The sequence below is a fragment of the Plutella xylostella genome, chromosome 4, assembly GCF_932276165.1.
Source record: "Plutella xylostella chromosome 4, ilPluXylo3.1, whole genome shotgun sequence".
Taxonomy (NCBI): domain Eukaryota; kingdom Metazoa; phylum Arthropoda; class Insecta; order Lepidoptera; family Plutellidae; genus Plutella; species Plutella xylostella.
Genome location: NC_063984.1, coordinates 2,133,110 through 2,149,680, shown reverse-complemented (window position 1 = coordinate 2,149,680; position 16,571 = coordinate 2,133,110). Strand labels below are relative to the sequence as shown.

General features: G+C 37.5%; 1 protein-coding gene across 1 annotated transcript in view; it reads left to right on the top strand.

Moving 5' to 3' along the window:
* Positions 1 to 3,767: 3,767 nt before the first annotated feature.
* Positions 3,768 to 16,571, top strand: part of LOC105394033 (transcription factor Sox-21-B) — a 33,648-nt gene continuing 20,844 nt past the window's right edge. Inside the window, exons 1-2 of the mRNA XM_011565871.3 lie at positions 3,768 to 4,048; positions 9,679 to 9,923. Of these exons, the coding sequence (XP_011564173.2) occupies positions 4,044 to 4,048; positions 9,679 to 9,923 (250 nt within the window). The 5' untranslated portion in view covers positions 3,768 to 4,043. The remainder of the gene's footprint in view (positions 4,049 to 9,678; positions 9,924 to 16,571) is intronic.

The window sequence follows — 16,571 nt, the reverse complement described above, 5'->3', positions numbered from 1 at the left end:
TGTAGACCACACATTGTGTGAACTTTGTTAGGTCGGGCCTGCTCTGCCGGGTCGGAGGGCGTGATCCCGCAGCCCCAATCTCTGCAAATATTTTAACATATGCATGGTAACAATTCAATTATCGACGCTCCGTTTTGTCCCGTATTCATAAACATTATACTTTTTAAACGGTCGTCATATTTCTCGGTGGCCGTGTCAATTTCTTGACATTCCAAATTTGAATTTGAAAAAGGAATGACATTTCGGATGTTTTCCTTTGCTTCTCGCGATTGACATCGGTTTTGTATCGATTTCGCATTTGCATGTCCTAGCATTGTGCAGTTATTGGATCATGTCTTGGACAAATTATTATGTTAATTTCCGAAATTGAAGTTATGAGAGTAACTGCTACTTCAGAATTGATGAAAAAGGAATCCGTTACCAGTCAAGTGAAAGAATTGAATATGTTCGTCAGATTTCTATAACATCTTGTTATTCTTCAATCAGACTGAGTTTTGTTAGAAGCTATTTATGTAAAAAAATCGAACGCATGGTAAGGTAAAATTCCCAGCATTATAATACATTACGTAACGGTTTTTATTGTAATTTGCTTATTGAAAATATTGGTTATATGATCAAAATTCAAGTGTTTCTATAATACTACTATGTAGGTACTACTATATAATGTTCACAGATTATGTACATAATAGATGTACATCTAAATTAAGGTAACGATCTTTGCTAGTTAAGTACTTCTATCTATCCACGTTACGTATTTTATGATGAGATTATAATTTGGTAGATGTGTTAAATTCATAATAAAATAAAAAAATAGTAATGAAACGATACCTACACAAACTAAAAAAAATATACCTAACTTTTTAGAGTTTATGCGGAAGAAAGCTTATTAATTCGAACTTTGGCGTGACTTGAAATTTATTTCAGGGTTGTTAAAAAAGTTCGTAGAAACCAAAGATGTGTCAACTAAAGTTTTACCGCAAGTTAGTTTGGATGTTTTATCCATTGATACAAACGAAAGGAAGTTGTACCAGGCTAGCAGCAAAAACGTTTTTTTCCGAATACCTACAAATCTGAAACCTGAACATTCTAGATTTTTCCACAGCTCTAAATAAAAACGCTTTTCTGAAAAAGTAGGTACATAAAATAATATATATTCAAGAGAGCCAGGTCAATAATATAAATCATTCAATACATATTCTACGTTACCTATCATCGACTACCACCATTGATGCATATAATTACTTATGCAAGCTGTAGGTACCTTCCTGTAACCGTCTTTTTTTAACTAGGTATGCACAAACGCTTTTTGCCAATTCTGTATCTTTATCATTTTTTTTATTAATTATGGCGCATACAATTAGGTGAACGGACGAATTTAATATGGGATATCTCTAAAATCGTAAAACTCAATGTCTCCATAACATCACAGAATCATCTTAAGCTGCGTACAGACCGGCCCAACGAACGCCGAACGAACGCCCAACGATGGATATTTATCATACAAAATACAGGGCAGATTGCAGCAACGAAGGTCAACGAAACCCGTTCGTTGGCGTGTGTTTGGCCGGTCTGTACGCAGCTTTAGCTGAAAACTAGAAAGTGTTGAAGCAGACACTTGAAAAAAAATCATAACTTCCATTTGAAAGCGTTTTTCCCACAACTGTCATTTTAACAACCTCTTCTGGCTAATTTTTTTTTAGAACCTACCTCAAAATACCCAGTAGGTATAACCTAGACTTTAGAAGACGCGTCATTATCATCATCAGCCTTCTATCGCCCACTGTTGGGTATAGGCCTCCTTATTTGTACGCCAACTCAACCGGTCCTGTGCCGCTCTGGTCCACTGCTTCCCTGCAACCTTGCAGATGTCACGTCAACCTAGAAGACTAAGTGCCAATTTCTCCATAGTCGGTTATCTAACCGAACAGGGATTGGTTATCAATTTACACGTCATCTCCATATAAAATTCTTGACAAATGTGTCAAAAGTCAACCACTAATACCTGGTTATGCTCTAACGGACTATGGAGAAATAGGCACTAAATCACAAATGCTAAAATGGCAATTTCTGGCGGAAAGTGCGAGTGCTGAAAAATTTTGTGCAACACAGAAGCATTACTTAGGTATACTGTAAATATCTATGTACTTACACAATACAATCTAAATAACTTATTCTAAACTTAAGAAAAACTTATGACTATAGGTACCTAGCCTAACTATAAACAAAAAAAAACTATGTGTCTTCGCTCCGGAACGCATCCGACGCAAAGGTCCCTAAGGCCCGGGTCTCCTATTTACTCCGTAGGTTGCGTCCAGTGTCACCACCGTAGGCCGCGTCACGATGCTCATTACATCTACGCGCCAACGTCGGCGTGTGAGGGAGACCGTATCAGTACATTTCTATAGTGAGCATCGTGACGCGGCCTACGGCATGACGCTGGACGCGACCTACGGCGTAAATAGGAGACCAAGGCCTAAGGCGCTGGCAGCGTTGCCTCGCTGTACAGCCAGAGAGATCCTCTGCATCAGAAACGCTCCAGAGCGGATGTCTAGCCCGCAGTCCCTCATGCGACGGCCTTGGCTTTTGAGGAAACTTATGGGAAACTTTTGTTACTTTTGTTTTTATCTTTTTTAAATTGTATAAACACTCACACCTTCTACTAATGTACCCACTTTTCGCCAGTGTCTTAGTCCATTTTTCGGGGCATATCCAAGACCCGAGAACAAATATCTGCCGCAGCCGGAAATCGAACCAGGAACCTTCGGCTCAGTAGTCAGGGTCACTAACCACTACGCCACCCTGTCTTCATAAACTGATACTAGAGGGAAGTGCACTTACTCATAGGTATGTAGGTATAATTTTGTAAGTAGAGTAGATACCTAAGTGGTATCATAGATACTTAAGTTTTATATCCAAGTATACTTTAACATAGTAGTCAATTATTATCTATCCTGCATAATAAAGGTAGGTAGATAAGTACCTACGTACCTTTTACTTTGCTCTTTGGTAGGTATGTAGGTAAGTTCAAAGTAATTCAGTTACAAAAGCTTTATTTTGAGCTTTTACCTAATAGGTGCATTACATGATAGCAGTTAGGCCGCTATCATTTGTAATTTTGACAAAATTATCGATAATACCTATGTACAGGTTGCATGCTAGGTTGGTACAGTGAAAATTCAGCCTTAAGTCCTACGAATTAAAAGCGACATAAGATTAGTCAATCTTTCAATAACATCAATAAACACAGAAACCCTTTGGTTTCCTTTATTTATCATTACCTACTACAGTAAAGCGAAAACATTGATTATCTACCCATCGGGGAAAACTAACAATAATAGGATCCTTCGCTACTAATCACGATAATGAAAAGCCACTGTTTACCAATCGAGTTATTGCAGCAAACAACCAATGCTAAGTAGCCCATTTATTATCCATACAGAAACAATCAGACAACTCGCCAACGAAATCACTTTTTTATTCCCTCATAGACAAACAACAAGACAGAAGCAACAACTCATCCAAAAGGGAGCATCCGCCACCGCCCGCGCTACCAAATTACATTGTGCGTCAACTGGGAAGCGTTTAAATTCTTATTTCGATTTTTAAATAGTTGGTCTTACTTCGCGTAACGCCATCCATAAGGTAATGGCAGTTGCTTGGCCAATGGCGTCGCGCGGCGCGCCGTCGTGGGCGTTTTGTCGCGCGCTGATTGGCCGAGGCGCTTGGGGTTATCACTCGATTTGTTGGGTGACTCGTCGCCGCAGCGGGCACGATAGTCGATTGTTGCCTTTGTCGAGAGCGGTGGACGCACGGAGACCGCTAGCAGATTCGCAACACGTGATTTCATCCCATTATTGGGTTAAATCGATTGGTTGACAATAAAACAATGATGCAATAATATAATTGTACAAATAAATTTTGATTGAAGCGAATAATTTGTGGTTATTTTCGTGTTTTGTGCGGTACGGTCGGTTGTTTCGGAAAGGCTGATTGAAGGCTGCAAACTGGAGCTGGATTTGCACCAACGGGCCAGCGGTCACTTCATGAGGTAAACATCGACATCTTACACTAATATGATAAGATAATTTAATTGAAATGACATAATCATGCAGTTTTAAAGTGGATAAAGGTAACTAGTCTATGAGAGTCGTTGAACCTGTAACCAATTAATTTTTATGGTATTCTTGGTTCTGTGTTGTTATTTAATTTCCAACTGTATTGTCTTAGCTGTAAACGTGACATTTATTGGGCAGCTCGGAAAACAATGGAACCCGTCGCACCGAAACGGTTTCCAGTAAGTTTACTACAAGTTTTCTGCTTTAAAGTTGGATTTAAACTTTTTGTTTTGTACTTTGAAGCAACGTTACCTACCTAAAGAATGGGAAATATATATTAATAACCGTGGGGAAAACAGAGTGTCTCTTACTTATCGTAGGTCACACAAGCCAGAGCATCTTTACAGCGACAGGTAGGTTCAGGGTTGTTGAAATGAAGATAAAATTTAGGTATCGGCAAGACGCATTTAGGTACTTGTAAATAAGGCACTTGTTGAAAAATTACTTAATAAAAAGAATATACTTCACTAGAATTTCTGGGACCCATGGACTGGATTCGAGATTCGATAGAATAAAGATATTTTCAAAATATTTATTTATGGAGACATTAAAAAAGAAAAAAAAACAATTGATTAACTGATTGATTGAAAAAAAAATAGTTTGATGTAAAAAAAACTATTTTGGTTAATAAGAACAGATAAAATTATCGTTTACTGGTTAAACGGTAATTCAAAATAGGTATTCACAATACAATCATTTTAGAAAATTATAATCATTTCAAATTGGAAACGGTCTTATGAGAGTATAAATACATAAATATATTTTTCCAACATAGAGTCTTATGAGATACATATTTACAGAAAATAATAATAAATAATATCACTATAATAATATTTAATATTACAATTGCGAAAGTAACTGTGTCTGTCTGTCTGTCTGTTACTCTTTCACGCCAAAACTACTGAACAGATTTGTATGAAATTTGGTATACATATGAACTAGACCCTGAGAAAGAACATAGGCTACTTTTTATCTCGGAATTCCCACGGGAAAACTTTTTAAGGCGAAGCGAAGCTCGCGGGTATAGCTAGTAATAACTAATTTTAAAATATCAAAATTGTAAAATATCTAAAATATTGATACATTTTTATTCTATTTTAGTTTTAGTCACACAATTAAATAGCGGAATCAACCAGAAGACTGAGACATGACATGATATAGGTACAAGCTCGTATATTGTACAAAGACCTGCCGACGGCAATCACATGCATAAAAGTCCTCCCTGTATATAACACTTAATCAATATGTCACCTTGGGCATCACATATTGAGGTCATCTGAACAATTAGTAGATTCCAAATCAAGAATAAAAACCGGCCAAGTGCGAGTCGGGCTCGCGCACAAAGGGTTCCGTAGTAAGCACAATAACTTAACCAAAATTACAGTTAAATCAACCTATCTCAAAAACTATAAGAGATACTTTGATCAAACCAAAAATCGTTGAAAGAGTTAATTAGCATGCATCACCTCTATTTTTTTTAGAATTTTATACCCCGTAGTTATAAAACTAGAGGGGGGGGGACATACTTTTTACGACTTTGAGAGCTGATATCTCAAAAACCGTTCACTTTAAGAAAAATGTTTTTTAGAAAACTTTATATCATTTTAAAAGACCTTTCCATTGATACCCCACACGGGTATGTACATCGAAAAAAAAAAATTCATCCCTCAGTTACATGTATGGGGGGCCCCACCCCCAATTCTTTTTTTTACTATTTAGTGTCATATTTTTGTAGCGGTTCATACAACACATATTCCCATCAAATTTCATCACTGTAGTACTTATAGTTTCCGAGTAAATCGGCTGTGACAGACGGACAGACGGACAGACGGACAGACGGACAGACGGACATGACGAAACTATAAGGGTTCCGTTTTTGCCATTTTGGCTACGGAACCCTAAAAAATCAGCAAGACTCGAAAAAATTGGTCAAATTGGCAATCTCCCAATAATTATTTTACTTCTAATGAAGGCACAATCGCTGCACATTTACAACGTGCGTTGTAAAGCCTTTTTTACTTTTGTATGCAATCTTTGTTATAATAAAAATACCCCTTTGTAAATGGCCGCTGGATTATAAACTTTAGGGTTATTTGGCCTAAGTGTTTAATACTGCCATCTACCGGATGTAATTGGTACTAATAGCGTAGTAAGTAATAATTTCAGTACTAAAACGCCTAATTAGTAGATATATTTAGATATTTATGAGAAAGAGGAGCTTTAATTTTAAAGCAGAGTGGTTATTTTCAAAAAGAAACACAAAGCAAATATAATAATAATTCGGAAATTACAACGAAATTATGTCCCATACAAAAGAATTCAACGCAGTAACTTAAGTATTTATTAGTGTTTTTTAATTAGGTATTAGTAATGGTAGGTCAATAGTAAAAATATTTAGGCACCGAAAAGGCATATCTGACTACATAAATATCTTGTTTTAATTTACATCCGTGTTTAAATTTTAATGTTTATAATAATTGAGGTAGAAATTTTAATCTGTGTTTATAAAATAAATTCAGTATCATAGTGCATCCTGTTTATTTGAGAGTATACAATATACATACATAATTAAACACCAATTTGGATGAAACTGTTGAAATGCGTACGATATAAAATAAAAAACGGTTTAGCTCATGAAAATTTCAAGCCTATTTTTGTCATTATAGCAGCTTTATAACTTTGGTTAACAATAGTAGTAAGTGTGTAGTGATTTTCGGTAGCAGCCGTGAAATTTCTTATGCCATGATCTCATAGCACCGTGAATTGGTTAAACAAAGATGAAGACGGCAACATTTACTAATGCGGCGGCGAAAACGTTTGTCTTCGGTATTCTAACTGGAATTCAAAGGGAAACGAGATAATAGAAATCGTTTATCATAACATAGGCCTGTAAAATGCTAACAAGTGACATATATTATTATACTAGCTGTTTCTGTGAGCTTCGCTTCATCTTAAAAAGTTGTATCGTGAGAATTTCTCGATAATAAGTAGCCTATATGTTAATCCAGGGTGTCAGCTAACTCTATAATAAATTTCATCAAGATCGGTTCAGCCGCTTTGACGTGAAGAAGTTACAAACATATATGTACACACACACATACTCGCAAACTTTCGCCTTTATAATATTAGTAGGAAGTAGGATAGTTAAGTAAGTAGGTAAGAGTGAGGTCCAGTTTCTCAGTTAAGTAAATCTACTTAAGCATGGCTTTAAGTTGTCGGTACTCAACGGCAAGCTAATTCCAGCATTGTATTCAAACAAAATTCTTCTTAACCCTTTGATTACTAATGGTACGTACCTACGAAATATTGCGTAGTCGGCATTCAATGTGTGAATTTGCTGTTCTAGGTGTAAAACTGACAGAAAGATGATAAAAAATGCTGCGGCGCTCGTCATCTTAGCGTTTCAGTGAAACACTACTTCTGGACTAGGGCTTGTCACCGTGGTTCATAGATTGGCCAGTCACTCACTGAAATGGCTGTATTGTACTTTTTGTACCACAGTGTGCGGAGTTTTATAAGTGTTATCTTTTCTATAGCTACATAATATTTAAAGGTCATACTTCAATGAAAATATTAATTTAACGAGCATAAAATTTGATAGCTAATTAATTCGTAATCTTTTGTACTTTATGGCTTTTTGTACTGGTCCAATTGTAATAATTAGTTTTCATTCAAATGTGCCATGCAAAATAAATATTCATTTTGTGAGTTTCATAACATACGAATACCTATAAAGTTTCGATGACGCAAGTCAATGGCTTGAAATTCTTAAACAATGAATAAAAACAAATAATTTAATTCAATAATTTATCTGTTGAAATATTTGAACAATTGCTGTTATATTAGCATACATGACGTGTTAAGGCCAATTACAGTAAAATTTCCTTTCAATACCTAAGTTAATATTTTCTTGTTCCATAATTTATCTACATAGACTTAGATTACTGTTTTTTATTCAGGTTTTACCTATGTACCGAATTGGTGTTTAAAAAAACAACTTTAGGCTCAGAGTAAAGATGCCAACGTATACTTAATTTCCGAAGGTAAAAAGTATAATACATGCCTTACCTTTTGGGGTTCCGTGTAAATAGAACAGACAGGTCCCGGTAGCAGCCACGACAAATATTGACATATTTCGAGGACAAACACATTCCGTCCCAAAACATTCTTCCTAGAAAATAAAATAGTTTTACGAACGGGAAGTTTCCTTAAGTAAGTTTTAGTAAATCCGTGATTTGAATTTAATTATATTCACCCTACGCACGCACACTAATGTAAAGTCTGCATGCGCGAAGAATGGTTGAACACTCACGCACACATGCAAGCGTTTTGTGTGTTTACACACACTAAGACCCTCCCCCAATGACAATTACTGTGCATATGTTTTATGGAATATATTTGTTAATGTGATCGACTCAGTCGCGTGGATTATAAATGGTTTTATTTAACCCCTAGTCGAGGGTTTGTGGTTTCTGCTTAAATTTAATTTTACAGTTGGTTTGACTCATTTGGCTTTCTTCGCTGCGGTTGCAGTTTTATTACAATGTTTTGAAGGTTATGTTTAATAAGTTATTAATTATGACTTATTAACCTCTTATTTCAGTTAGCATAATAATATCTAAATAATACCTATACTAGCTATTGAGTTATCTGGAAAGTCCTTATTAAAGTATTCAATAACTTTATTAGGTACTCTTATTCGAATCATGAATTTAATATTCCGTCAGCTACCTATTAAAAGTTTCCCTCCGAAAGGAAGATTAATATTTTCCACTGTTATGAGTTAAGTAATTTGTCCCTGATATATTAAAAAGTAACACTCGTTATTGCATACACGTGGTGCTCAAGAGGGTGCTATAAAATTCCCACTTAGAAAGCGATCAATTCATACGATTTGGAACCTAAAGGTAACCGTCATAGGGTATGAAATTAAGGTGTCAATACTTACTATAGCTTTAGCTTAAAACTGGGGACGACTCAATACATTGGGGTGTTATATTACATTTTAAAAGTGTATCTTTAGTAGGTGGAATAAAACGACTGAGGTGTGTTGTCAGTGCAGGCAGCAACAGTAGGTATAATGCGATATTTTTCTGATGGCTACGTATAAGTAATTAGAAAACTATATTAATTATCTGTCAAGTGTTAACTCTTCACTCTCACTAGGTGTGCACGATGATGGCATTAAAGGTTTAATGTAGACTGTCAATTTACCACATAAGAACGTAAGGTTTAAAGTAAGGTCTTGTTCCTTTCGTCATCGTATACAACGGAAAAATCGCAATTTGTACAAAAATTCTCACAACTGCATCCACTTCAACGGTACTGCCGACGCCGTTTCAGCATACATTTATGAAAATCCATTTGGTCTACGTACGATACTGATAGGTGGACCCTTAGCTTAAGAAGATAGTGAACACAGAACCTTTAACATTCTGATTTCATTTCCGGGCTTAGATATAACATGTTACACAGTGCACACGTAGGTTTCGGCTTAGTATACCCTTTTTGCAACATCCTGTATAAAAACACCACAATAACACTAACCATCCCCTTGTTCTAGTGCCGCTGGCGCCATGTGCGACCGGACGAGCTTCGGCGGCGCCTCCATGGGGCATTTCCCCATGGGCCCCATGTCCATGGGCATCACCTCCATGGTCCCCTCCATGGGGCAGCAGCAGAAGAAGTCTCCAGAGGAACATATTAAGAGGCCAATGAATGCGTTCATGGTGTGGTCCCGGCTGCAGCGACGCAAGATCGCGCAGGACAACCCGAAGATGCATAACTCGGAGATCTCGAAGCGGCTTGGTGAGTGAGATGGTGGTTTGTTGTTTCATACAACGTTTATTTGGTTATCTTTTCATTGCATAAATATAGCAGAAGATGGGCTTAATACTAAAAGAATTTTCAAACAGCCAACCTAAATAATGACGCGCAGGAATCTAGTAAAAAGGTCCATTATATCCAAAGAGGGTACAAGAAAATGCTATCTATTTATCCAAATTGCGCAGATTAGATTACATAATTATGTTATATGTTTGGTCATGAACATTTTTCATATTGAGGGTTGAATTGTTTGAAATGATTACATTTGTAAACAGAGAAATAGGAAATAGGAGTACTTACGTGTTTCAGCACTAGCACCAAGAACTTAATAAAAGAAACCTTCAATCTTACAATTTTGATGTTGCTTAATTATGAAAGTCTCTTTTTAAATTATACTGGGGAAATGGAACGATTGTAAAATATGCTTATTCGTAATATCTATGAGTTTCATGACAAGGGTCGTTCACAATAAATAAATAAGTAGGTATACCACGTACCAAAATTACTTGCGTACAACCGCAACATACGAAGACCTGATTTAGGCAGGTCATCCCTCCATTATTAAACCCAAAAATGCTTGCATTGTTTGCCGCCCACACTATACAGGGTGACGCAAGGTAACTGATCCCATACGCATCTGCAGCAGGTTGAATGGCGCATTCATACATTGGCACTAATCAATCGCCGGGAACAAAACACACTATTTACGCTCCAATCGAACTGTCGGGACGCGGCAAAATAATGCCTATTGATCGACAGAGACAAAAGACGACCGATAATACAATAGTTCGGGCCCTATTCGTGGAGCGTTCGTTTTGTATCCGCATTGTTTTATTCGAATTGAATTGGCATTTTGGATTTGACAGGTCTCTGTTGGACGGAATTAAAGTTTTATTTCTAATAATACGCACGAGTAATAGTTCCACCTGCCATTGAGGTTCCATATGTCACTGGAACTATTTTATTGCTCGCGAGTGTATGATAGGCGAAGTTTGATTTTATTCGTTTGGGATATTGTTTTTGTCTAGAATATTGATTGTTTAATGGTAGCGATGCTGACGGCGCCAATAATTTAAGTCCATTAAATAAAAATTTTAACAGTAGGTAATTTAAATAATTATTAAATCTGTCTTTTGATTAAGGGTGTCTTGCACAACAAAATTAATCAAAATTAAATCTATGACCTCTTGCTCTGACAGTATAATGTCGGAGCAAGAGGCAAACTATTTAATTTTATTTAACTTCGTTGTGCAAGACGCCCTTATAGTCTCAAATACTTAATTAAGTATTGATTTATTAAACATTGACTTCATCAAACTTCTTAACTACTTAGGTACACATTTTCCTGCACTAAAACAAAACCGCATATGTATGTATGCACGATAGTTTTGAAAAACGCATTCCAATTCCACAGCAAGTTTCCAAAAGGGTCTCGCCCACACGCTGCGCCGCGGCTACCGTTTTGTTCATCTGTTTGTCAGCCGCTGCAACCTGTCCTGGGGTTACTCTATACTGACGAAAAACTAACGAACGAAATGTGGCGAGCGGCACGTTTAATACAACGAGATTGAGCCGTGTCTCGCGCAGCAGCGCTTCGAATCTGGGAATTTCGTCATATAGAGTGACCCCCCTGCCCTTCATTACACTCCTGCCAGGGGTGTTGCTCCAACATTGTCTGCTCCTCTGTTAATATTAATTAAACCTGCGTACAACAGAACGGGAACAATTGTTTTCGCCAAACACCCTTCAAGGTGTTGTCGTGCACTATTGTAGTCGGCTAAGCGATTCTACTGTGCGCATCTCCCGTGTAGTTTTGATAATAGCACCCCAAAATCGATAAGTGGGCCGGTGGGCGGCACAAACATGTGCTCTAATTTGATTATTTCATCAGCGTTAACCAGCGGTATTATTGCATCATTACACGTAATTTGGGTTTCATTTATTAGCGAAAACGAACACGAATATCCACCGGCAATTAGCGTCGTGAAAAACAATGTGAAGCATATTTTATTGTAATCCTGTAAAACCGTAATGTGTAACAGGCACACATAGAGAGAAAATGACAAAAGCCGACACAAAATCATAGAATATAGAACGATACAGATAGCCCACACTTAATAAAGCGAGCGTCAACAGATTTCACGGCAAAACGTCATTTGTCAGCTCTCGGTAACCGTAACAAATGTCTGTACATGCACAAACAAATATCCCATTTACCCACACGAACACGCGCGCGCCGGTATTCAAAAGACACACTTGCATGAATAAAACATACTCAGTATTTGCACAGGACAAAAGCGGTCCACTTTTACGTAAGCGAAGCGTTGTAGCCCTACCTTCGCCGGGCGATTCGCAAAAAAGAAGCGGGTAACATTATTGACATAGAAAAAAAAGGAAAATAGAAAATGGCGTTTCCGTTCGCCGTCACCACCAGAATGGCGGCCATGTTGGTTTTTTTTATTCTTTTCTTGGAGTCTGTGGGCAGAATGTGGTGGAAAGACAAAGGTTTTGTTTTGTAATTACGGGAAGGTACTGTGATTAATTTGGTAGCGGCGTCATGCGGCGAGTCGCCCTGCGCACGCGGCCCTCGTCCAAACCGCTACTTCGGTTTGTTAATGCGAGGAAAAAATTGAAGAAAATAATTCTAAAATTTTGGTTTAATTGTTCTTAATATCGCTAACCCTCATCTTGATATGAAATACTTACCTAACTTAGCTAATATGGTAGACTCGCAGTTAATCCAAAAATATATTGGTTTTGCAAGACACAGCCATAATGTTACTAAATACTTAAATAAGAAAAATTGTTAGTATGCGTTCTAGTTTTTTATCCTAATTACTTTGTTTCGACCGCAACCAATCAATATTAATAAAAAAAAATATTAAACAACGACACTGCATCTGTTGTCTATTTGCTCCCATTTTAATATTCAAAGTCATTTCGTATGATTAAGTCGGTTTAGTCACAGTATATGGCGGCCATATTGCGTTGGTGCATTGTTACATAATGCAATATAATATGTCGATTACGATCCGGTGTTAATTTACTACGATTTTCCCCGCTCTGTCTTGTGTGTCACGTTATTTATATTTTGGGGGTCCACGGTTATCGTATCTAAACGTTTCAAAGTTTATGTCCAAAGATAGGTAGGTTGGTTAGATATCCATGTTATTTTCATAGGAGTTTTGTATTTTTGCTGTACTGGAAATAATTTTTTTTAAATCTATAAAAGTTATGCACTAAAGCTAAACCTACGGCCATTAGATACATTATGCAAACAGCACCTAACAGTGTATCCAACAACAAAATATCTTTAAAACCCAAACGTGTCCAAACGGAGCCCTCCGAATGCCTCTTTTGATTCCTGCCTTTTTTGTTTTCTTGTTTTTTTCATGCATCTTTTTTGTTTCAACCTCGCAGCTCCCGGTCGGTTTTTTTCGACAGATGTAGTAATTAAGCCGCGAGCCGTGGCTACAATATTCCCTGTCTATTGGCTATGGGCCGGCCAACCATGAAGGTATGCCCAATAGTAGGACCGCAACGAATGCCAGAATAGACCCCTACGTTGCGGCTCAAAGACTGTTTTTTCCCGATGAAAATTAACGCTTTTTGTCGACGAAGAAAAGTTGAAAGCGTTTCGATTCTAATGAAATAGGCTTTGTGTGTTCGGGTTCTATTAAAATTAGTCTATAGTGTGGTAAATTCTTCGAGAGTGACTTTTGTATTTCTCCTTTATGAGTCGGGTATAATACTGAGTGTATTATTGTGGCGTGTTCACTTCGCAACTGTTTAATACACGGAGTTTACCGTTAAAAATGTATCAATACGAGCTGTTTCTATTCGTTTAATTGCAATCTTACTGTTATTTACTACTCGCTTATAAGAAATGCTGTATAACTTTTAAATTGACAGGTAAAATACTAGTAGTCAAGATAGTAGGATTGACTTGTGACAATTTCATTTTAAGCACGAATCTTTATACGAGACACTTTTGTTATTATTATTATGAAATCCTCCCCTACGTTCTATAGCAAAGACACTCGTTTATCAAAACTAACCATCACTCGTACATTTACCCTGAACCACTGTCCGTCAAACTAAACAGAGCATGAACTGTAATTTAACCTAACCACGAGTGACACACTACTATTACCGACCACCATGAAACGAAAGTAAAACAACTAATTACAAAAACTCCGGCCGAAATCGACCCCCTTTATGACTTGTTCTATCGTTGCAACAAAGTAAGAAAACAGAAGTATTTTTGTTTCCCTCCCACCATCGGTTTAGGTGGGGGTGGGAGGGGGACAAAGCCTGCATGCTAGAGATAAGCAGCCCCTGCGCTTAGGTATGTGGAGAGGTTTGGTAAATATACATAATATAGGACGGAATCTAGCATAGACTATTTTAAAATATAGGTATTGTATTTTAAGTATGTATTTCTCAAAAATACACTTAAATTATTTTGATCACTAAAAAAAACCTACAATAAAATTTTGATATGTTTGTCGCTATTTGATAAGTAAGTATTTGAAACTACAATATGTTTTCGGCATACATAATATTTTCAGCCATTCTTAAAAGACTTATAATACGAATCAATATAATTACCATGTAGAATATTTTTTCGATTTTAAACGCACCTCCGACATAGCTTTTAGCTTATAAAGTTACAATTCAGCAGCAAGATAACAAGATCGATATCAAAGGCTTTTTTTTTTTTTTTTTTTAAAAGATTTTATTATCACTCCACAGACTTTATGTCCGTGCCTTTTTGAGAGATCAATATATTGTGAGAGTTTGGTTGTTTTTTATCTTCATCTTTTAACTACTCACTACTCAATGTGGAAGCTTATAATATATATATTTTATTTTTTATATATATATATATATATATATATATATATATACCTATATATTATTAATAATTTTTTTTTTTTTTTGCACTCCTGGAGGAAAATCTACACAGACACCTGGGAAGGGGACCCAGGTAGTGTCGGCCTTTAACCGACTAAAAACCCCCAGTTGTGCATTTCTTGTTTTTTTTTTTTTTTTTTTTCTTTGTTTCACACAGTCACACTTACAATTATAATGGCAACAAACATTTGAAGGGTAGGGCCAGTGTCAGCTGTCTTCAGAGAACTTAACAGACGCCTGTCAGTGGCCACACACTCCTTTTGTCATCGCTGTTGTTTTGCCTGGTGTTAATGTGTGACAGTGTTCTTAAAACTATCTTAATTTTATTGGTTAGTTCTTATACAGATAATATTAATTCATGATATACTATACAATACCTACATATCAAAACTATATAATACATGCTATATACTATACATAACAAAACTATAAAATACATGCAATACTGTTTGGCCGTCAATATAAAATTAAAATCAAAATTCTCCTATTCCGCTCCATTTTGCGTTGCCAAAAGCCTTGATTGCTGGGCAACGACCTCTTTGTCCCGATTTTTTATTGCCATCTTTAGGTTGTACTCGAGGATCCGTTTCTTCGGTGCTGTTATTGCCGTTTTAGCGAGGTTGCCGATAGCGTCCTCGGTGTCATCCGCATAGTAGGTGCAGGCGGAGGTGTGCCTCGACAGCGCCACTACTGCGTGAGGTATGCTATCGTGCAACTTTATTTTATCTTTTGTTTTTATGATAATGACGGATTCGTACGTCAATCCCTGTGCTTCGTGTATGGTTAAGACGCGTGATCCCGTTCCTTCTCCAAACCCTTGGCTGGTCAGGGTCTCTTTTTCTTCCTGTGTATGCGTCAGGAATAGAGTGTTGGTTTGGGATTTTGGAATTGCTGCGTCTGTAAACCTTTTCAGCTGCAGAGATTGGATACGCGCTGTGGCTGCGTATATGCCTGAGTATACTTCTCTTAGGGCGTATGCAACATCCATGGGGTTTCTGTATGAGCACAACAGCTCCTGGGTGATGTTTGCTACCAGTGTTGGGCGACTGTACCTTAGTTCGAATAGGTTCTCTCTGTCTATGTACGGTAGCTGGTTGATGTCTCCGATTAGAGCAATATCACTGGCACGGGACAGGCGGGCGGCAATTACGATTGCCCCGAAATGGTTCATCAGGGCCTCGTCAATTATCAGGCGTTGGCATCCGACATGTTCTCTAAAGCCGTTTACTAGGACTGATGCCATCGTACGTACCCTAGTTCTAACCATGTCCCCGATCCTATGCGCTAGCCTGTTTCGTATATCGACGGCCGCCTCAGTTGTCGTGGTGATAATGGTGTCTTTGCTCACATCGAAGTTATTTACCACCCAGGTTGTCTTCCCACATCCAGGTACCCCGTTCACCCAAGCGATGGTGGGCATCGTCCAGCTATTCCAGGTAGCGTTAATGGTTTCCGCTTTTGCTAGGATTTTGTCCTCTAGCATAATCCTGGTACACTGAGCTACGACCACCATTTGGTTGTTGTGTGGGAGAGTGAGTTTCGGGATGTTGCGTTCCCAGGGCACGAATCCGCATTCCTCGCTATAAGCCGCCATATACGCTCCAGTCATTTTGCCCCTGAGGACTTGGCAACTACTGTTATCGTATATGCAGGCTTCGGCCTCCTCGAGTAAAACTTTTAGCCGGCTTTCGTTCTCTTGCCTGTAGGTCTGCA